Below are 21908 nucleotides of genomic sequence, written 5' to 3' on the forward strand. Positions count from 1 at the left end.
CATGAACATCAGTACATAACAGCTCTGTACTGGCGATCCCAGCTGGAAAGAGGGAGCCATGAAGCCTGGGAAGAAAGGATTTACCAGGGAACTGATGGTCTCCTTATAGTGAAGGTCTGATAAAAAGGAGCTCTAGTGAGAGCTTGATGATGTCTGCCCACCGGGCAGAAAACGTGAGAAAAGCAAGGTCTCATTCACGGCAGGGACGACGACTGACTGACCGGGAGGAATGCTGAAAACTTGACCTCGGGGTGGCAGCCGGTCCCCTGGCCCCTCAACCCAGGACCGCCTGGGCCCCTTTCCGTCTGTAGTTCTCTCCAGGCCCGTCCCTCCCTCGGGTGTTGTTTCCAGCGTACGCTCCTTAGCCTCTACTGGCTTCCCGGCCTCTCTGACCAGGGTCTCCCTGCGTGGTCCCCCTGGCAGTGTGCACCTGTTGGGGGTTCTGTGCCCTGGGAGGGGTATGCGGGATTCTGTGCTGGGGGCTGGTTAGAAAAAAAAATCGGGCGGGAACGATGGGGGCAAGAGTGCCCTTCCGAGGCAGCCCCGCGGAAAGCTACTTGTGTGAAACGTGTTCCGAAGGCCAACCAACCAGGATTCTCCAGGATGGTTCGGGACTTACTCCCTAGGTAGCCGCGCGGGGGCGCTCCTGGCCTGCCCGCGGGGACCGCGGCGGGGGCAGGACTGGGGCAAGTTGAGCTGGGTCTCCCAAGAATGCATAGGAGCTACCGCAACTGCTCGAAGAAGGGCCTGGGGGCTCCGGAGATGGTGCCACGTTTCCATTCCCCGGTAGGGGACCGCGAAGGCTAGGGGGACGCTGGCCTCCCAGCACGGCCCGTTTCCTCTGCAGCACACCTTCGCCTGGCTCTCGGCGCCCCTAGGCCGACCCCGGTAGCCCCAGGAGAAGAGCACCTGGTAGCAGGATCTGGTAACAGGAACGCAGGCGGCCACGGTTCAGGTCAGCACCAGCCTGCAGACGGATCTGGGCCGGAGTCGCGCCCCGCCCCCCGAGCCGACGTCCCGCCCCTCCCTGAGCCGTAACCACGCCCCTCCCCCTGAGCCGACGCCCCGCCCAGAACCGCCGGCGGCGCTGCGAGCGGAGCTGGCCAAATTACTTCTGACTCTGCGCGTTCCTTCTCGCCCTACAAATCCACCAATCAGAGTTCTGGGCCGCGCTTCCAGGTCATGCCCGCGAAGGCCCCGCCCCAGAGGCCGTCAGGCCAATCGGCGGCGCATCCGTGGGGCGGGGGCGGGGCCCCGGGCGGGGCGGGGATGGGGCGCGGGGAGCGGGGGCGGCTCGCGGGCAGTAGGGAGCGGGCGGAGCCGGCGCCGACTCGGAGGCCGCTGCGGGCGACAGCTCGGGCCGGGCAGCCGGTGAGGGCGCGGGGCCGCGCGGCAGCGGGCGAGCAGGGGCCAGGCTGCGCCTCGGGGGCGGGCGGCGGAGGCTACGGGCCGAAGCCCGAGGCAGGGCGGGCGCCTCCAGACGGCGAGCGGCCAGAGGAGTCTTGCTCCCGGCCTGGGAAGGCCTTCGGGCGGCGGGCCGCGTGTGCGGAGGGCGCTGTGTGGCGAGCCTGCCCGCTGGGGGTCCTGGGTGCGCGTGAGGACCCCGCGTGGGGGCCCCGGGAGGCGCGTGAGGGTCCCGTGTGGGAGCCCCGGGGTGCACGTGAGGACACCGCGTAGGGGCCCCGGGGTGAGCGGGGAGGGCCCCGCGTGGAGGCCTGGGCAGAACCACAAGTGGAAGCTCCGGCGACTTGTGGCCATGCCCTTTTTGGCCTTTCCTTAAATGATCTTAAGGCTGGTATTAGGTGTTAATGCTTTTACTCCGGGAAACCTGGAAGGGCTGCCAGTCAATCCTAGGGGGAATCCAAAGGCCGCCCAGAAAGCTGGGACCCGACCATAACCAGTGATCGCTCAGACCGGGGTCCACACCCACCCTGGAGGCCGCAGCCTCCGGAGGCCTTCCACGTGCTGGTCGGTGGTAATTGACGTGAAAACAGAAATTCCCAGGAGGTGCACTGAAGGAAATAGTGTGAGTCCACAGTGAAAGGAAAGATTTACATCTCGGGGTGGCTGTTCCCTGTGCCTTTGCCTTTTCTGTGAGGGAGCTTTGGGCGGAGCACTCTGGAGAGCCTGATGGCCCTCAGGGGCACAGCACCAGAGTGCTGGTGGTGTGGAGGGATGGCGGAGCACCTGGGAGCTGGGCAGGCATGGAGTGGCTTTGCTTGCAGGCAGATCTAAGGCTCTCTCTGCTGCTCTTTGAAAGTTCTGTGAGTTCCTTACACCAGAGACTTAACTCTCTGTGAGGGATTATGAAGCACTTTGTACCTGGTATTTGTATTTTGTTTTGTTGTTCAGTCTCTAAGACTAAGTCATGTCTGTTTGTAAGCCCATGGACTGTGGCACACCAGGCTCCTCTATCCTCCACTGTCTCCTGGAGTTTGCTCAAACTTATGTCCATTGAGGGACTGTTGTCATCCAACGGTCTCCTTCCTCTGTCACCCTCTTCTCCTCTCCCTCAGTCTTTCCAATGAGTAAGTTCTTGGCATCAGGTGGCCAAAGCATTGGAGCTTTAGCATCAGTCCTTCCAATGAATATTCAGGGTTGATTCCCCTTAGGATTGACTAGTTTGATCTCCTTTCAGCCGAAGGGACTCTCAAGAGTCTTCTCCAACACCACAGTTTGAAGCAGCAATTCTTCAGCGCTCAGCCTTCTTTATGGTCCATCTCTCACATGTGTACATGACTACTGGAAAAACCATAGCTTTGACTGTGCGGACCTTTGTTGGCAAAGTGATGTCTCTGCTTTTTAATACGCTGTCTAGGTTTGTCATAGCTTTCCTTCCAAGGAACAAGCGTCTTTTAATTCATGGCTGCAGTCAAGTTGTCTCAAAATATGCAGAGATGATGTGGCCAGGCCCTGGCCCCATTTGGAAGCAGAGTGGGTGGCCGGTACCGGATGTCGCCTGGACCTGCTTCCTGGGGCGGGACTCCTGCTTTGTTGCAGACCCTCAGTGAGCACTGAGCCATCTGGACCAGATGCTGGCAAGAGCTGCAGAAGTTTGCTGGCTCGTTTACCTGCTTGGACCTACTCTCCTGGTAGACTTCCTGCTTCCTTCTGTACTAATTCCTTTCCCAAAAGGGGAGTTTATATGATACAGTCACATATCTCTCCTCGGGCTCCTTATCAACAAATGAGGTTGCAGTTTACCTGCCTCATAGACTTGTTGTGAGGATTAAGCATCAGTAGCTAGATGCCTGGAACCCACTAAGTGCTTAATCGGTGTTAGTCGTCATGTTATCAAGTAGAAGAGCAGTCTGAGTGCACCGTCCAGAGAAAAGGAGGCAGAGTATTTAAGCAGATTGTCCTGCTTGGGGGAAGGGTATGCCCTGCGTTGACAAAGCAAAGATGGAGGCATGGATAGTTCTGTGCATGTGCTTTTAAATCCATCTTGCCCCTCCTCTCCTCTCCAAACACTTTGCCTCTCGGCACATTAGTGCCACCTCTGTCCTGAGACGGTAGCAGTTCCTGCTGCTTATCCTTTCAGGTCGTTCCTGCTTTTCCTTCACCCACTGTCTTGTAAGCCTGCCACCTCCCCTTTTGCTCCGTGGGTTGCAAGTTTCCTGCACACAGCTTGGCGTTCTTTGCAGGAAAACCACTGTAAATTTGAGTGCTGAGCCGAGGTCACCCCAGTCTTGCTCTCTGAGATCCCATGTGTAGAGCATCATTGGACTGCAGCATATTTGTCAGTTCCAGGCTTTACCTTGGCAACAGGGCGTCAAAGGTGAGGGCTCCACAGAGCTTAAGATGATAGAGGCCAGAATGTGATGGCTTTCTGGCGATTCTGCAAACTGGTCTAATCTTTTTGGAGAGCAGCTAGCAATAAGTGATAAAAGGTTTTGATTTTGGAATCCTGGTTTTGAAAACAAACTTGTATACACACTGCATGTAAGAGTGGTAGAACACTCTGTAGCCCCCAGACATGCTTCGGCAACCCCCTTCTTACCCTTCCCTCCCAACAAAATTTGAACCATTATGATCCCTGGAAATACGTTCAAAAAGATATCTTAACCAAAAAGGCGAAGCAGTTCGTACACAGCAATTACACTGATTTAAAAATATACGAGGATTTGGACAAGGATCAGAGGAGAAGGTGGAGTGATGTAAGTAGTTTTATTTTAGGGTCATAGGACTGTTTTCCAGTTTAGAGTCATTTTAAAATTCAAGACCAGAAAGGCCCTCTGATGCTGTCGGGTGCAGTGATGAACCTGTCTTCACCCATTGCTCCCAGCTGCAGAGTACCAGGTGGTGAGATTCCACCCAGACCTTCTAGGTGGGCTCTCAGGACCCCGACAGCCCAGCCCAGCCCCGTGGGCGCCATCAGGGCCCCGCCCGTGTGCACTGCGCTCGCCCAGCCGGCCCTCCATTCCCCCATGGGCCCAGCTCCACTCCGTGCTGGAGAGTCGGCCGGGCAAGGCCAGCCGCGCCCCCTCCTCTGTGTTCCCTGGTGCTGCCTGGACTCCTCCGTGTGGCCCGGGCCACTTCCACAGGCATCTCCGCTTCTGGCTCATCCTGTACTCGACACATGGGGTCCCTTAAGCCCAAGAGGGGATGGCACATGGTGAGGTCGGGGGTGGGGGGGAGGCTGAGGTCACGCGCGTTGCAAGTCACTAACCTTTCTGAGCCTGAATTCCTTGTTTTGTGTGGCAAGGCTTGTGAGCCAGGGGCGGGCATGGCGGCCACTCGGGACACTTGGGGGGTCTGACGCAGACACCCACCTTTCGCTGAGGCCTCCTCCCTCCCTCTCCACCCACCAGATCCCTGGCGGCTTCTGGCTTCACTCCTTGCAGCTCTTACCAGCACTTAGGAGACTGGCTCCTGTGTCTTCCCCGCTGTGATGGGGCAGGTTTTCTCCTCTCAGAGGCTCCTGTGCTTTTAGGGACTTGGACTTGCTCTGTTCAGAAGCAAGGTGCTCACTGAATGTTTGAACGAGTCAGGTTTCATCAGGGCAGAGTGAATGGCAGTTTTTATGGGACCTGAGATTTACCCAGTGTGGGGGAGGAGGCCTCTTTAAGTGTTAGAAATAAAAATTAACTTGGAGTGCAAATATTTATTTAGAATGAGAAAAAGTAAATACGTTACAGAGTTGAGAACGCTGACCATTAATACAGCAGTCAGAAAAATCCAGAAAAATAGCATATTTGTTAATTATCTGACACACATCTGTTTCCCAGTGGCTAAGTGGTAAAGAATCCACCTGCCAAACAGGAGACCCAGGTTCAATCCCTGGGTCAGGAAGATCCCCTGGAGAAGGAAATGGCAACCCACTCCAGTATTCTTGCCTGGAGAATCCCATGGACAGAGGAGCCTGGTGGGCTACAGTCCATGGGGTCACAACCAATCGGACACGACTGAGCAAGTTAACAGCAGCGGCAGCAGATAAGAGTTGGTATTGTCTTGAGCCCTCGATACACACCTCTGTACCACTTTTCATTTGGCCATGTACTTTTTAATTAGTGTGACAGAGAATAGAATGAGTTCAGTGACTCCTCTAGCATGGTTGATCAGAAATCTTTATTGTTGACTGTTAGGAGATATAAAACATGGTTTCACGCTTGCTCTTTCTAGCACAGCTACAGATTGTTTCTTGGAACAGCAGGAGTTCTGATAAATTCTGTTTTGCAGAATTCCATTGAAAACAGGTAAAACTCTGTGCCGTATTTATAAGCATACCGCTGCAGTGTAAATTCTTTTCACTGACAGGCGGGCGGTGCAGTTTTGACCACTGAGTGCCGCGCTGTGCTTGCCTTCCCACGGGTCTGTGATGACTTTGCAGCGTCTGGCCTCCTGCACTGCCAGCCTTGCTCCTTCTCCAGGCCCACACGCCCCCTGCACCAGGCGCTGCTGGGGCCGTTCATGTTGCCACGGGGTCCAGCCTGCACTTTGTCCCCTAGCCCCAGGCCCGAGCACCCCGGGCGACAGCGCCGCTCCCGGAGCCAGGCCTGCGGCCTGATGGCTGGTGATGACCTCGGTGTGAAAACAGAAACATGTCCCGTTAAACCCGAACTCAGCGTGTCTCCTGCTCCTCGTGCAGGTAGTTGGGTGCTATCTTGAGCCACGTGACCTGGGGAAGGAGAACGCAGGCAGGGTCAGGGTGGGAGGGGCAGCAGTCTCTTGTTGATTGCCATTGGAATATATGTGTGAACTTCCTAGAAGGCTTCGCCAAGGGCCCCTTCTTAGGACCTGGAAAGGGGCCATGCCAGCGAGGAGCCCAGAAACAAGGCAGATGGGCGTCAGAGTCACATGGCCAGACAAGGGCAGGGTGTAGCCAGCACCTTGAGGGTGCCTGGGACGCACGTGGTAAGGGTGGTAAGGATGCTCGGCACCTCTTCCGACAGGTGGTGGGGCGCATTTGGAAGGAGGAAGCAGCTCTGGGTAGTTTTACAAATCACTGGAGTTCTTCTGTCTCCTGCGGCCTTCAGATCCCGGCTGCCTTGGTGACAGTTAATAAGATGCATGTTGGGGGAACAAGTCTCACTATCAGAACAAGAAACCCGTTCCAGAGCCTGTTGAAAAATGATCATTTGACTTTAACTGAACTGTTTGAGGAGGAGGAGACACAGGGTAGGTCCCCTGCTTTCTCCTTGAAGGTGAGCCATGCTCCGCTGTAGGACCCCTGCTGTCCTCTGCCCGGCAACCATCTAATTTCAGAAGTAACGCGTGTTCATCCCTGGAGGCAACTCCAAAACGACAGACCCTCGGAAGGAAGGAAATAAAAATCAACCGTCTTCCCAAAGAGCACCATGCAGAAGCGCTCTAGATGCCCGGGGGTCGAGTTCTGTTTCTGGGAAGAGGCATAAGCCCCCTCGGCCCCAGCTCGCCCACCGCCCTGCTGCAGAGCTGGATGGTTGCGCGGAGCAGCCGTGAGGAAACGGCGGCCAGCACTGCCGCACGAGCAGTGAAGCTCCTGTTCCTCCTCCGCCTCCCCCAGCTTCCCCAGACTGCTCCCAGGGCAGCCAGAACCCAGAGATGGGCTCCAGGTGCAAACCGGGAGGGCTGCAGGAGGAGCTGCCCAGTTTGGGTTCCAGAGAGACGGGGAGACAGCCACCATACCCCCTCCCTCTCCCTGTCCTCCAGCCAGGCCTGTGGCAGCAGGGCCTGCAGACGCCTGTGACTCCGGGGCGCTTTCCTCTCTCTCCTGCAGCCAGGGCAGCCCCCAGCAAGCAGGGCATCAGCTGCAGGCTCCTGGCTGGAGAACTGAGGAGTAAGCCAGGGAGCTGTGGACAGGGCGCCGAGGGGCTGATGCCCGTGGAGAGGGGGCAGCCCTAGTGGAGGGAACCTGCGGGGTGACCTCCGTGGAGAAGGGGCCTGAAGGGATGACCTCAGAGTTGTTGATGAATTTGTGGGCCCAGTGCTGAGCTATGCCTACATGGGGCCAACTCTGCACCACTTGCCAGTGGGAACTCAGCTGGGGGGGGACCACAGCCTGGGAGCCAGGCGGGCACCAGGGAGGGTGGAGCCTCTGCAGGCGGGGCTGATGCTGAGGCCTCCACCCGACCCTGGCAAGGCCAGTGCAGCTAAAACAGAGATGCCACATTCTCGTGGGATTTAAGTGATGCCAGAGACTCACAGTGCAATGTTTTGGGTACGTTATTTACTTATCTGTGACCACACTGGCTCTTCGTTGCTGCTCAGGGTCTCTGGTTTGGGCGAACAGGGGCTGTTGTTCATTGTGGTGTGTGGCTTTCTCACTGCAGGGGCTTCTCTTGTTGCAGAGCACAGGCTGTAGATGCTCAGGCTTCAGATGTTGCAGCTTGTGGGTCCTGGAGCGTGCAGGCTCAGTAGTAATGGCTCATGGACTTAACTGCTCCATGGCATGTGGAATCTTCCTGGACCACGGATCAAACCCATGTGCCCTGCATTGGCAGGTGGATTCTTACCCGCTGTACCATTCCAACACAGTATTTTAACTCTCCAGGATACAATCCAAAATTACCCGACATACATAGAACCAGGGAAATACCGGCTCACAGGAGAGAAGACAGGCTACAGCTCAGATGATGCGGATATTGGAATTACTAGACAAAGACCTTGTGGTCGGCAGAACTTTTTCCCCTAAGGCCATCACCGCCAGTGTTACTCCTGAGAACAGGTTCTGTTATGTGGCAAAAGCGCTTTGCAAATGTGAGACCATCGACGAGGTTCCCTACTTGAGCTGAGACACGAGCACTGCAGACTCCAGAAACAGGGTTCCCAGCGCTGCCCTCCCAGCACTAGTGCCCCGCCAGAGGCGGTTGTTTGGGTAATTTATCCTCCAGCATGCTTGTTTGAATGGAAGCAGATGCGTGTGTTCATGGTCCTCCTCTTAACCAGAACTCACGTGCCACACACCTGCTTTGAACCTGGCTTGTATCCACCTTCACACCAAAGAAGCACATAGAGACCCTTCTTCTCGTGATAGAAATTTCAGCAGCTTCCTCTGCTGTGGACAGAGGGCTGTGCTTGCTAGTGAGCCACATGCTCATTTTCCAGCCAAGGGGGAGGCAACTTGTGAGCAGACCATTTTTTTTTTTTAATAGACTTTTTTTAGAGTAATTTTAAGTTCACAGAAACTCCGAGTGGAAGTTCCACAGATTTCTCACATGCTTCCTACTCTAGACACGCACAGCCTCCTGCATCGTTACTGCCCTGCCCCAGTGGTACCTCTGTTACAAACCTGCGTTGACACGTCATCACCCAGAGCTTTGGCAGACTTTTGAGCTGAGTTGTTCCAACTTTAGAATGGAAATTATACATCACAAGGTGGTTTTGAAGTTTTTTTTTATTAAATGAGAATATATAGGAGCCAAGTTTGTAACACTAGATATCAGTGGTGGAAATTGTATCCAGCCACCAGAAATAGTTTTAGGAATGAGACTGCAAAACATTTTGATCACATAGAGGAAGAAAGGAAAGTGAACTGGAGTCCCTCGTCAGTCCCTGGATTTTGATTGATTCCCTCCAGGTCTCTGGAGAGGGTTCCCCTGAGGAGGTCCCCCTGGAGAGGGTCTCTGGAGAGGTCTCTGGCAGCAGAGGAGCTGCCTTCTGCCCTTTAGAGCCTGTAGGACTGGGAAGCGCTTGCTGTGTGTCTCATCTAGTTTGCATACTCTTGCCTTTTTAATGTTTATTTATAAGCACACAGAGCAAGACAAAGTAATTTCTGTTAGGCTGTAATTTATGTAAAGCAGATTCAGTGCATACATTTTTCCTTTCTTCCCATGGTCAGGCTAGAGGAAGCACTCAGGCTGAGGCAAGACTGTTGAACAAGCAACTTCAGCTCCTACAGGGAGAGTTCTGGCACTGCTGCTCACTCCAGAGTGAGACCAAGGTCGACTGCTGTTTGCAACGTGGTGGTTCTGTCTGATTTTCCAAGTTCCTTCTTTCCTGAACTTTCTTAAGCTAAAAGATGAGTAGTCGTTAAATAGGAGGTATGTGGGCATTGCCGATGAGTGATAGCAAGTAGAGCTTTCCTGGAGCATCCTCAGGAGGGTGCCTGTGGGCTCGAGTCCTCTCAGGAGAGTCGTCCTCTCCTGGAGCGTCCTCAGGAGGGTGCCCCTTGGGCTTGGGTTCTCTCAGGAGAGTCATCCTCCCCAGGTGAGCCTCCGGGATGTGAGGGTGTCTTGTGGTCCTCTGTCTCGGCTTCAGCTGGGTGGGTATCTTCCTTTGACCAGGCGGAAATTACTGGGACAGAAGCTTGCTGCTCAGAAGACGTATAAACCTGCAAAGGCCATGTTTTAGAATTCCTTGATCTAGGAAAAGTGTTTTTCCATTTATCTAACGTGTCTTTTGTTCTTAGGAGAGATGAAACAGTCGTTGATTAACAGTGTGCTGTTGAAACTGCATGAATCAAATGCACAGCTTGATGAGCTGTGAGTGGACAGTGTCCGGTCGAGCCGTGGAGCTGTGCTGGCCACACCTGCAGCCCCTCCCCTGTGCCCTTCCCAGGGCAGCCCCCCACGGGGACCCCAGCCCTGACTCTTCTGGGATAGCCTCCCTGCATGTTCTTCTTGCTGTTCCTCACCTGAATGAGTACAGTAGCTTAGTCTTGCTTGCTTTGGGTTTTTTGTTGGTTTTTGTTTTTTTTTAAGAAGTAGGTGCTTAGACATGACTTTCTTTTTCTTTTTTTTTTTTCATGACTTTCTTGTAATAAGTCAAAGAGAAGAACCTGAAGAAATTTTTTCCATCTAAAATTTTTATGAAAAAATATAAATGAGAATTATACAATGGAATACACAACAGAAGTGATTCAAAAAAATACCTTGGTTGTGTATATTGCTTCGGAATTGTAGCTTTACTTAAAACGGAAAGGATCATTTGGTGCCCACAGCTTGTTCCAGAGGGGCCTCTTCTGGTGGTGGGTGAGCGCTGGGAGCCGGCCTGTCTGCACACCGGGACGGCTGGCAGGTGGGCTCGTCTTCCTTCACACCCTTGCTTCCGCAGTAGCTTCTCACGTTTGTGAAGCTGGAATGAAAGCGCTCACATTTATGGTTCTCAGCACCTCACAGGTCTCACACTCAGCAACATGGAAGCAGGTTTCTGCCGCGTTGATTGTGGCCGCGGCCTGTGCAGTGCCTAGTGTCATGATGCACCGCGCGCTCTTTGACGCCCGTGATGTTAACCACAGTAAGAATTACTTCTCCCGGGGCTGTGCAGCCTGGAGGGAGAGCTCTGAGGACAGCGGGTGACCGCCAGCCTGAACCGCCCTCGCGGCTCAGGTGACCCACGTGCCCATCCGCGCGCGGGGCCAGCTGTTGCCTTGTGCGGAGGCCGGCTGGGAGCTGTGTCCAGCAGGATGACCAGCCGCCTCGTCACTGTGCTTGAGCTGTGCACGTCTCACTTTCCCGGCGGTCTTGGCTCATTTTCCATTTGCTTGTTGATAAACCAGACGTGCAAGTCAGTTCTCAGGTCTTAAGCAGGAGGCGCTTGGCAGCAGGTCACTGAGAAGCTTTTCAACCTTAATTCAAGAGATAAAAAGTTCGTGAGTTAGTTTACCTTGATAACAAAACTAGGTTGAAAGAGAGAAGGCGGCCAGGGAGCTCAGCAGTGAAATCTGCATGAAACAGAGAGGACCAGGAGTCTAGTGAGATTAATTCTGCAAAATATTTACTGCAAGCTAGTCGAAGATTTTTGAAGATGATTAAGCAAAATAATTTTTGTGGCATCTGCATTCTTTCTTGATTAAACATCTGGCATTTGTTTTTGTCTTACCATGTTTAACCATTAAGTGTGTTTCCTTAAATTGACTTTTGTACATAAATAGGCATATTTAAGAAGGGAATTTGCCATAAGTAGAAGGTAACTTTATTAACAAGGACGAATGAAAGCAAGCCTATATTGCTAGATTCTAGCAGATACTTAGCCCATTCTTTCATTGTTAAAGACAATGATGTGATGGGCTCTGTTCAACTTAATAGCTTAGGGTTGGAGACCTTTCCCCACACAGCAGGGAGGGTTGGAAGGGAACAGGTACCTCCTGGGGCACCTCTGACCCTCTTAGACCCTCAGCGTCCTCATCAGTGAGGAGGGTGCCCGGGTAGCGGGCTGTGGGGGGGGGGTGGTTGGCAGGGCAGCAGGCGGGGCTCCCCGTGGCGTGTGCCACGCTGCCATCCAGCGCTGGGTCTGGAGCTTCCTCTGAACCCCTGGAGACGCAGCTGAGAGACCAGGGCTTGCAGGGCTAGCAAAGGTGGCCCAGGCATCTCCATCCACCTTCCTTGCATTGTCCCCTCCGTGTCGGCGGGGTGGGGACCCGTGACCCAAGCTGTGCGTACCCACCTACCTTTGCTAGAAGGCCCTGGGCCGTGCACACAGCGTGTGGGCAGCACCTGAACCTCTGGGCTGGGGGCCACCCTACTCCAGGGGGCCCCTTCGGAGGGTCTGCAGGTCCGCTGGCACCGCCCAGGCTACACACCCCGGAAACATTGGTCCCCGGGCTGCCACTGGCTGGTATCTGTGCTCCACCCGCCCGTGTGTGAGGAGAAGATAATCTTTCTAAACTGTTTCCAGGTAGTTTAAAACTCACGGAAGTACAAAATCAGTGCTGAGAATTCCGGTCTACCCGGTAATTTTCTTATGTTGTTTTAAAATTGAAATAACTGAAGATAATTGGGGGTTTTTTGTTTGTTTTAGCACACTCCTCCCTCTCAGCTGCTGAGGAATGGGGGAGCTGGAAGGAACATACAGAGTCCTGCAGACCCCAGGGGCACGCCTGGGCACCACGACCCCCGCGGGCGTCAGCACCCTGGAGCCTGGGTTGGGCCCCCCGGCAGGGGCGGCGCGGCCAGCGACGAGGACGCAGCTCCGCGTGCAGCTGCTGGACGACTCCGTCGAGGTGTTTGACGTCGAGGTAAGAAGCCCTGGGCCTGTGCCTCGTGTTCGCTGAAAGTCAGGTGCCGAATTCCACATTGCTGGTAGACTTTGCCTGTTTATCAAGTTGCCTTAAGTGGCTGGGTAACAAAACGCTTGGAAACAGTGAGCCTGGAGAATGACATTCTCCTGACTTTCCTTTAAGCTTCTGATGCAATGTGGGCATTGGAGAGGCTGGCTGAGTGCCGTGCGGTGCGGGCGGGAACCAGCTGGCCCGCTCCGGAGTCTTGGTGGCCAAGCGGCTGCGTGAGAGGCGCCCCTCAGCCTCACCGTGTGTCCGCTTCCTTGTCTGCATGGGGGGCGACTCCAGGCCCTGCTTCTCGGGGTGGCTGGGTGAGGGCTGAGCCTCGCACATGAGGAGCCTCGCACAGAACTCGTTTTTCTGGGTCAGCAATAAGAACACTTTCTCTTTGAAAATTCCCTGTAGTAGCTTGCACTGATAATGTTGGCAAAAGCAACTGAATATAGCAAATGTTTGAAAACAATTTTTCTGATTTTCCAAATAGCATTAGAATGAATGGTCTTTTTAAAAGTTGCTTATTTTCATAGTGTGTGTGTGTGCTTAGTCGCTCAGTCGTGTCCTCCTCTTGGCGACCCCCTGGACTGTAGTCCACCAGGCTCCTCTGTCCATGGGATTCTCCAGGCAAGAATGCTGGAGGGGGTTGCCATGCCCTCCTCCAGGGGATCTTCCTGACCCAGGGATCAAACCGAGGTCTCCCACACTGCAGGTGGACTCTTTACTGTCTGGGTCACCAGGGAAGGCCATGAATACTGGAGTGGGTAACCTGTCCCTTCCCCAGGGGATCTCCCCAGGAATCAAACTGGGGTCTCCTGCATTGCAGGTAGATTCTTTACCAGCTGAGCTGCCAGAGAATACAGAAATATATTATTTTTTCTAGTATTTTTTATTGGTTTAAAGTAATACCTTTGGCAGCATTTCCCTGCTCTTAACGTGACAAACTAGAGAGAGAATGAAGTCTAACTTGGGCAAAGGCTGACTTGTGCTTGGGGGGAGGTCGGGGGCTGCACAGAAAGTGGGCAGGCGGGAGGGGCTGGAGGAAGCCGGAGCCTGCCTGCAGAAAGCGCTGTGAGAGCAGGGTGAGGAAGGAGGTGAGCGTGGGGAGCAGGCAGAGGGGCCAGCTGGGCTGGGAGGAGGGGAGGTGCCCGCACCCCAGCTCGGAGTCCAGGGCCTGCCGGCTTCTCTGCTCGCATGTTCTGGGGCAGGTATCCAGTGCCTGGGTTTCTAGTGTCTGGACTCGAGGACCCTGCAGATTCTTAGGTCTCACCCAAGGAAGAAAGCAAGTATCACTTAATCGGGCAGGTAACTGAAACTGGCAGGACCTGCCCGTCCGCCGTCAGCAACACTCCTATGTTGCAAGAGGCCGGCTTTGCAGGACAGGGAGCCTGGAGCAGGCGCCTTTGCACCCCGGGGAGCGGGCAGCTCTCTGTTCCTCTCACCTTCTCACCGTCCTCTGATGAGTCACCTGGAAGAACTGGTTACAGTCTGGGAAGTCTCTTCAAGCCCAAAGTCTGGAAGAATCTCCACCACGAAGCTGCCCTGTGGTGAATGCACTTGCTGTGATCCAGGCTTCAGAGGGGCTCCCAGGTGCTTAGTGGTGAGAAGCCCGCCCGCCAGTGCAGGAGACGCGGGTTCCAGCCCTGGGTCGGGAAGGTCCCCTGGAGGAGGGCATGCTACCCACTCCAGTGTTCTCACCTGCAGAATCCCACGGACAGAGGAGCCTGGTGAGCAACAGTCCATGAGGTCACAGAGAGTCAGACACAACTGAAGCTACTTAGCATGGATGAAGGCTTAGAAAAGGTTCAGATTTTTTGAAAGAAAGGAAAGAAGGAAGGAAGAAGAGAAAAGAAAAGAATTGCATTATTTAGGGTTTACTTTTGGAGCATCGTTTTTTTGGTCCTGGTTAATAGTCTTTATCAGCTAAACCCAGGCTCAAAAAAGGAGAAAAGCAGACATTTATTGCTGAGTCACAAATAAGGTGTAATTCTTCTCTGGGGAATTCACTTGTAAATCAGAGACACCATTGGATAAAGGTTCAGAATATATCGAACTTGTCAAAGTTTTAACAAACTGAAATTGCTGTTTCCTTTAATCAGATAGAACCATCATGTTTGGTATTTTGAGATACTTGGCGGAGTCCAGAAATTAAAAGAGTCAAATTGTTGTTGCTTATCATGAGTTGGATAGGGTACTTTTTAAGTTGTGCCTGAGGTCACTGATATCTGCTTTTCAGGAGCAGCTAAAACTCAGTATATATTTTTGTAAATTAGTTGTATTGAAAGTGCCCTATCCTCCGCAACTGTGTCAGTTAGCCTTGCTGAGTAACAAACCACCCCCAGCCTTGATAACCTGAGTGAACCTTTAATGCTTCCTGCACGTCTGAGTGTTGGCTTGGAGGGTCTCCTGGCTTGGCCTGGCTCAGAGGGCTGAGGGGCTGGCACAGCCTCACTCCTGAGTCTGGGCCCAGCCAGAAGCTGTCTGCGTGTGGCCCTCGCCCTCCAGCGAGCTGGCATGGCCATGTTGGCGTAGGGATGGGCGTGCGAGGTGGGAGCCGTGAGGTCCCGGCTAGGGTTAACCCCTGCAGCTTCCACTGTGTCCCCCTGCCGGCCAGCGGGGCTCCGGGGCGGGGGGTGTGCGGAGGGGGGAGCACTCGTGAGGCCTTCCCAGCAGCCGTTGCCGGCGGTCAGGACCGCGGTCTCTGCAAAGAAACTGTCCCGAAGCTCTGGTGCCGGTGTCACATCTGCTGACACACCTCTCGGCTGCTGGGGAAGGGCTGCAGAGAAGACGTGCCCACCTGCCCCCGCCCCCCGTGGGTCCCGGACGCAGGGTGGAGGCTGGCTTCCGCCCGGGCCCCCTCCCTGCCCCTCTGTCACCGCCCCCTGTGTCCCCGCCAGCACCACCCCCTCGCCCAGCAGGCTGGCACTGAGAGGCGTGCTGTGACCCGTCGGTTGCTCTGCACTGGGGGCTGGTGTGGACACGGGTGCCTGGCGGGAGGTCCCTGGCCAGTGGCCTTTGTCGGTAGCTCAGAGGAGGTCTCGTGGGCCTGGAGCCAGGCTCTGCTGCTGAAGGCAGCTCAGGGCAGCAAGGCTGCGTCCACGTGTGGCCCAGGGCCGGGCGGGGCGCGGATGAGCTGGGCGGGGGGGCGTGCTCTCTCCCGGAGGGTCTTTGTTTCTCCCTTTGCGGCAGCGTCCTCGGACCTTAGGGACTCACTGGCTGTTTGTGGCGGCTCTCTGGCCACCCATGCCAAGCGTGTGCTCTTTTGGCTTACTTCCCCCTGAGTGTCCCACGGTCGTGTCTGTGAACCCGCAGGCTGATGTGCTGGCCTTCCCTCCCGGTACAGACGATGGTGCAGCGTGGCGAGGCCCTCGGCGATGCTGAAGGTTCCGTCTCAGGGGCTGAGGATGCAGTTAGTAGTGTAGTTACTTCTGAAGCGCTGTCTCTGCCTCTGTGAGAAGCCCCCCGGGCCGAGTGTGACAGGCAGCCCCCACCTCGCCCCCTGCCCCCCAGGCCCCAGCTCGTCCCCTCCCCCCGGAGCCCCGCCTCCGCCCACCACCCATGGGGGCCCTGCACAACCCTGGACCCCACACTGCCGCCCAGGCGCCCCACAGTCAGCCGCTCCGAAGCTGGGCCTGCTTTTTCCGACCAGCGTTGCACATGCGTAGCAGCTTCACTGGGGTGTAACACGTGGCCACACGGCCACCCACGGAGAGCGTACACGGCAGAGGCTGTAACGTGGCCACAGACGTGCACCGCCGTCACTGCTGTCAGCTGCCCGGTGTCTCATCCTCACGGGGACCCCCACGCCCTTCAGCTGCCGCCCCCCACCCCACCAGTGTGCTCCACCCTCACCCTGCCCCGAGCGTCCGGGACCCGCGTCCTGTCCCTGCAGACGTGTGTCTCTGTCCTTCCCCCTAAGCATCCGGGACACGCGTCCTGTCCCCAGAGACGTGAGTCTCTGTCCTTCCCCCTGAGCGTTGGGGACCCGCGACCTGTCCCCACAGACGTGAGTCTCTGTCCTTCCCCCTGAGCGTCCGGGACCCCGCGTCCTGTCCCCTCAGACGTGAGTCTCTGTCCTTCCCCTTGAGCGTCCTGTCCCCACGGCGTGAGTCTCTGTCCTTCCCGCTGAGCGTCCTGTCCCCGCAGACGTCTCTGTCCTTCCCCTTGAGCGTCCTGTCCCCACAGACGTGAGTCTCTGTCCTTCCCTCTGAGTGTCCTGTCCCCGCAGACGTGAGTCTCTGTCCTTCCCTCTGAGCATCCTGTCCCCGCAGACGTGAGTCTCTGTCCTTCCCTCTGAGCGTCCTGTCCCCACGGACATGAGTCTCTGTCCTTCCCTCTGATCGTCCGGGACCTGCGTCCTGTCCCCAGGGACATGAGTCCCTGTCCTTCCCCCTGAGCGTCCTGTCCCTGCGGACATGAGTCTCTGTCCTTCCCTCTGATCGTCTGGGACCTGCGTCCTGTCCCCGGGGACGTGAGTCTCTGTCCTTCCCCCTGAGCGTCCTGTCCCCGAGGATGTGAGTCTCTGTCCGTCCCCCTGAGCGTCCTGTCCCTGCGGACGTGAGTCTCTGTCCTTCCCCCTGAGCGTCTGGGACCTGTGTCCTGTCCCTGCAGATGTGAGTCTCTGTCCTTCCTCCTGAGCATCCTGTCCCCTCGGACGTGAGTCTCTGTCCTTCCCCCTGAGCGTCCTGTCCCCGAGGACGTGAGTCCCTGTCTGTCCCTCTGAGGGGCTGCGCGTGGCCTTCTGTGGCTAGCTCCCCCCAAGCATGCTGTGTCGGGGATCCTCTGTGGAGCAGAGTGTGCGGTACTGTTTCCCTTTTGCTGGAGGAATCGCACTCCATGGTGCCTGTGGGGAGAGAGAAAAGTATCAAACGGCCACAGTCAGGCCCTCTGGCCGCCCAGCTGCTCCCGCCCGCCGTTTGTCAAGCTGCGGTTATGTGTCAGCTGAGCCCGCTGCCCCTGTGCGTGCGTGTCACCACCTCCTTGCTTGGCCGCGGGCCACGTTTACTCTCTAAACACGTGTAAGCCCCGCCTGAGAAGCCCTGTGTTGCCTTGAGGCCGTGTCCGCTGCTCAGCCACGAGAGCGTGCAGCGCGCCTGACGTCTCTGCGGCCCCTCGACTTTTCTTCCCGTTTCCCCGCTCGTGCCTGGCCTACCACGGCTTCAGCGAACCGTGTGAATGGCGAGACGGTACCGACAGCCCCGTTCTCTCCTCCACTGTCAGCTGGGGCCGTTCCCCCGGGGTGCAGCGGCCGCCGCTGCTGTGAACGTCCGTGTGCACGTCTTGGGGGCGCCCGTGTCCGTGTGTCTGGGCCAGACCCCCACGTGTGAGTGCTCGGGGGTGGCCCACTGCCTTCCAGGGGGCTCCCCGTCTCCCTCCCACCAGCAAGGCCTCCGGTTTCCCCACGTTCTCACCTGCAGTATTACCTGACTTTTTGAGTCTAGCCATCCTGGTGGGTTTGAAGTGGTGTCTCATTGTGGTTTCAGCTAAAATTTTTAAAATTCTTAATGGCTTAAGAAAGGAAAGTTTTGAGCCCCAAATATGAGAATTGTACCATTAAAAAGTCCCCTTTGGGGATGGTTCCTTGGATTGATGGTGAGTCATTGGGAAGCTCAGCGTCTTGCTGAACCCCTGACCTCACGTGGAGTGAACGTCTCTACACCCCAGAGTGGTGAGGACCGCCAGGGACGCAGGCCAGGGGCAGGGCCTGCAGGCCTGGGCACTGAGGCTGGCAGACACCGGGGGCCGCCTTGTGTGATATCTGAAAATACTGAAGTTCCGTTTAGCGTGGTCATGCAAATTTATAGACTCAGGACCGTTTACTGACTCTGAATTTTCAGCTTCTGTGTCTTATTATAAGTAATAGCTGCCAGTCTGTGAGTAGCTTCACAGATGTGCAACAAACTTAAGCTTATTACGGTCAGGTAAGATGATGGAGCAAGATGTGGTTCTTCTTACTGGTCACTAGTTCAGTCACTCCTGTTTCGTGTGGAAGGGCAGGAGTCTGTCTGACGGATGCAGGGTGGAGCTTCAGCCGTGACTTATTTTAAGCGATGTTGGGCATTTATCAATGGCATTCTTGGCTCCCCAGTTGGTCAGCGGCCAGGTTTTTGATCTGGCAAAGTCATGATTTGTTTTCAGTTAATTAAATGAATTCCATGGTTTTTAAATTAGAGATCTGGCCTCAGTTCCAGAAAGTCTTTGTTCTGATCTGTGAGGGAAGCCGTCTGGAGGCCGTGCCAGCCCCCGGGCCCTGCGCGCAGAGGTGGGCAGTGGGAAGCGTCCAGCTCCCCGCTCTATCGGCGGGCGCCCCGCAGGGCCGTGCCGGGCCTGTGCCCCTGAGGGGCCTGCCCTGGGCCGCAGGCGCAGCGTCAGGGCGGGGGCACGTACCGGGCCCTTCGCTGGCCAGTCAGGGGCTGAGGTCAGCTGTCGCTTCGCTGTTGTCTGGTCTGTGGACAGTGCCGCTTGGTGGCTGTTAGAGCCGTCTGGAGCGCGGTTGGGCAGGGCCTCTCCCCGGAGTGAGTGTCCCGCTTGTGCTGCCGGTGGGGTGGGGGCCCAGCGAACGCGAAGCTTGCCCACGCTCCCCGTTTCCTAACACACTCAGAATTTCCGGAATGGGCTTCCTTTTCTTTTCTGTGAATTGCAAAAGCTTTGGCTTGAATATGGGACAAGTAGGAGGACAGACCCTGGTCATGAAGTCCCATTCTGGAAGACTTGAAGTTGCTGTTCCAGTAAAATCTTAATGTTTTCTTTCTGGCTAGGAAGACATAGCCAAAATTCCAGAAAGTATCATAGCCAGATGTCTCTCGCCGCTCCCGCACAAACACCCTAAATATGGCAGAGAAACCGCCTCTGAACTTATTTTGGTGTGATCTCAGGAGAAGCCAGTAATTCAGCTTCTGAGGTGGGGATAGCGCAGGCTTCGCCCAGAGCCCTGCGTCTCCAGCCCACACAGCCTCCGTGTGATCCTGCCCAGCTCTGGAAACCTGTTATTTGGTTTTAGAAAGTTTGTCTCCGTTTTTGACCGTGAAGCCCAGGAATGTGGCAGGATGAGATGGGCCAGGGGTGTGGACGTTTCCCCAGCTGTGGCATTGAAGCGTCCACACACGCATGCACACGCCTGCACATGCGCACGCCTGCGGGTTGGCGTGTGCAGTCCTTGGATGAGCCAGCGAGGACGACCAATGACAAAGGGAAGAGGATCAGGAAGCGTCACCGGGAAAGCCCGTCCCCGCGCGATGTTCTGGAGAACGGCTGCTGTCTCAGGGTCTCAGCAGAGGGTCCTAGGGAGGACACGTGCCGACGGGCGGTCTGCACCTGGGAGCCGTCCCCTGAGAACCTGAGACGCCCGGCGGGCCTGTGTCCTTGGCCGCCCTGGCAGGAGATGGGCCACCCAGCGATGTCTCTGGCCTGTGACACCCCTGCCACCACCGCTCCGCACACCATGCCCAGAACCGTCACTCCTAACCGCGTGGCGCTCTCGTTTCTGACCAGGAAGAGTCCGATGCCCTCTGTTCGGGGGCGCCCAGGAGAGCTGAGCTGATGCAGTTCCAGATTGCTCTCTGAGTGGCCGCTCTCTTCAGCCTCCACCCCGCCCTCCCCAGCCACCCACAGGGAGGCCCTGCCCGCCTGCCCGGGGTGGGCACCCCGGCCGCCTGAGCCTCCGCGGGGTCACTTGGCCTGCAGCTTGTGCCCCCACAGTTCCCTCTCCCCAGGGGGGGCGAGCTGCCTCCTCTCTGCCTCAGGACGCCGGGTGGGGCAGCTTGGGTCCAAGTGGTAGGTCTCAGCCTGGGTGGCTCGAGGCAGCACATGTTCCGAGTCTGGGCTCAGCTCTGCACAGGGCCCGTCCTGACATGTAGGCGCCTGTCTGCTCCTGTGGGGGCCGCGTGGACCGGCTGGGGCAGGAAGGCCTGGGGTCACCCCACAGGCCTCTGCTCAGCCACCCAGCACCCTCCCCTGCCCCCGTCTGAGCTAGAGCCTGCTCTGCTCATGGTGGACAGTGTCTGGATGTTAGGAGCAGGGCTGCTGCGGAAATTCTTGTCTGTGTTGTACACAGGTGTGCACGTGCGCAGGTTTCCCCACGCTCTGTCCCCAGCGTGGCCCCTGTGGCTGTGGGCTGTGCCCGTCTCCGCCCTGCCCAGGTCCATGAATGCTCTGGGAACGGGCTACACCGTTTCCCTTGCCATCGGCTACCCAGGCGCTGCGCGGCCATCCTCTGGGTCTCTGGCTGTCCTGCCGCCGTGCAGGCTGCTTCTGGGGCCGGGCCGTCTCCTGCCTGCTTGTCCTGATTCTACCCCCGGCCAGGTCGTCTCTGCTGAGAGCACTGCCGTGTTCCTGCTCCCCACCCAGCCTCCAGTGGGCCCTGCTCACCTCTTGCACATCCGGGCCACCAGGGGCACCTTTAAAACCTGCTGTGTTGCTGAGGAGTCCTCAGGTGACTCTGGGCAGGATGGGCAGCCAGCGGCTTGGAGAAGAGCCACCAGGTTCTGGAATGTGCGCCCTCCCGAGCGGGCTCCCTCTGCGGATCCATCCCTCCTGACCCCCCTTCCTCCCTGAGCCCATTCACGCAGTCCCTGAACAAAACAAGCACAGCCTCCCTCACACCCCCTCCCTCCACACTGTCCCCTCTCCTCCCTCTCCCTCCCCCAGAGCTAAGGTTTTCCCAGTGGTCAAGTAGGGATGTGAGAGTTGGACCATAAAGAAAGCTGAGCACTGAAGAATTGATGCTTTTGAACTGTGGTGTTGGAGAAGACTCTTGAGAGTCCCTTGGACTGCAAGGAGATCCAACCAGTCCATCCTAAAGGAGATCAGTCCTGGGTGTTCATTGGAGGGACTGATGTTGAAGCTGAAAGTTCAATACTTTGGCCACCTGATGCGAAGAGTTGACTCATTTGAAAAGACCCTGATGCTGGGAAAGATTGAGGGCAGGAGGAGAAGGGGAGGACAGAGGATGAGATGGCTGGATGGCATCACTGAGTTGATGGACGTGAGTTTGAGTAAACTCCGGTAGTTGGTGATGGACAGGGAGGCCTGGTGTGCTGCAGTCCATGGGGTCGCAAAGAGTCGGACATGACTAACCAGCGGAACAAGCACCACCACCCCTCCCTAGGACGGTGCAGTGTTCTTCAAGCTCTGCTTCTAGGTGGACTTTTCTAGGTCATGCTGGGCCCATGATTCGTCTTCTGTCTTTAGGGACCTATCTCTGAGTCACTGATCACTTTCAGTTGAAGGAAGTCACGAGGTTCTCCAGAAAGCTGAGTGCAGGGTGGCAGCTGGCCGTGTCCTTTCACAGAGCGCATGCTGGGCCTCCGCTTGTACGGTGTTTATAACTTGTGGCTTTCGAGTTCCTCTCACTGTTTCCTGACCAGCGTGTCCCCCAGGATTAGCCTTGAACCCCAGCCTCACCCCACTGAAGCGCTCACAGCTGGCACCTCGGAGACCAGCCAGGACGGCATGCTGGGTTCCTGACACTGCCTGTTTGGGTCACAGCCGAGACCAA

General features: G+C 56.3%; 1 protein-coding gene across 9 annotated transcripts in view; it reads left to right on the forward strand.

The window, feature by feature from the left end:
• Positions 1-1262: 1262 nt before the first annotated feature.
• Positions 1263-21908, forward strand: part of FARP2 (FERM, ARH/RhoGEF and pleckstrin domain protein 2) — a 92933-nt gene continuing 72287 nt past the window's right edge. For 8 of the 9 annotated variants that reach the window (XR_006268222.1, XR_006268223.1, XR_006268224.1 and 5 more), the window contains exon 1: positions 12160-12376. Coding sequence is in view for 6 of the 9 variants with exons in the window: in XM_043462222.1 (XP_043318157.1) it covers positions 12188-12376 (189 nt within the window). In the remaining 3 variants the exon portion in view is untranslated. Of the gene's footprint in view, positions 1372-12159; positions 12377-21908 lie in introns of those variants that run through there. The other variant, XM_043462220.1, reaches the window with a different exon arrangement.

Source organism: Cervus canadensis, chromosome 2, assembly GCF_019320065.1.
Source record: "Cervus canadensis isolate Bull #8, Minnesota chromosome 2, ASM1932006v1, whole genome shotgun sequence".
In the NCBI taxonomy this organism is placed as follows: Eukaryota; Metazoa; Chordata; class Mammalia; order Artiodactyla; family Cervidae; genus Cervus; species Cervus canadensis.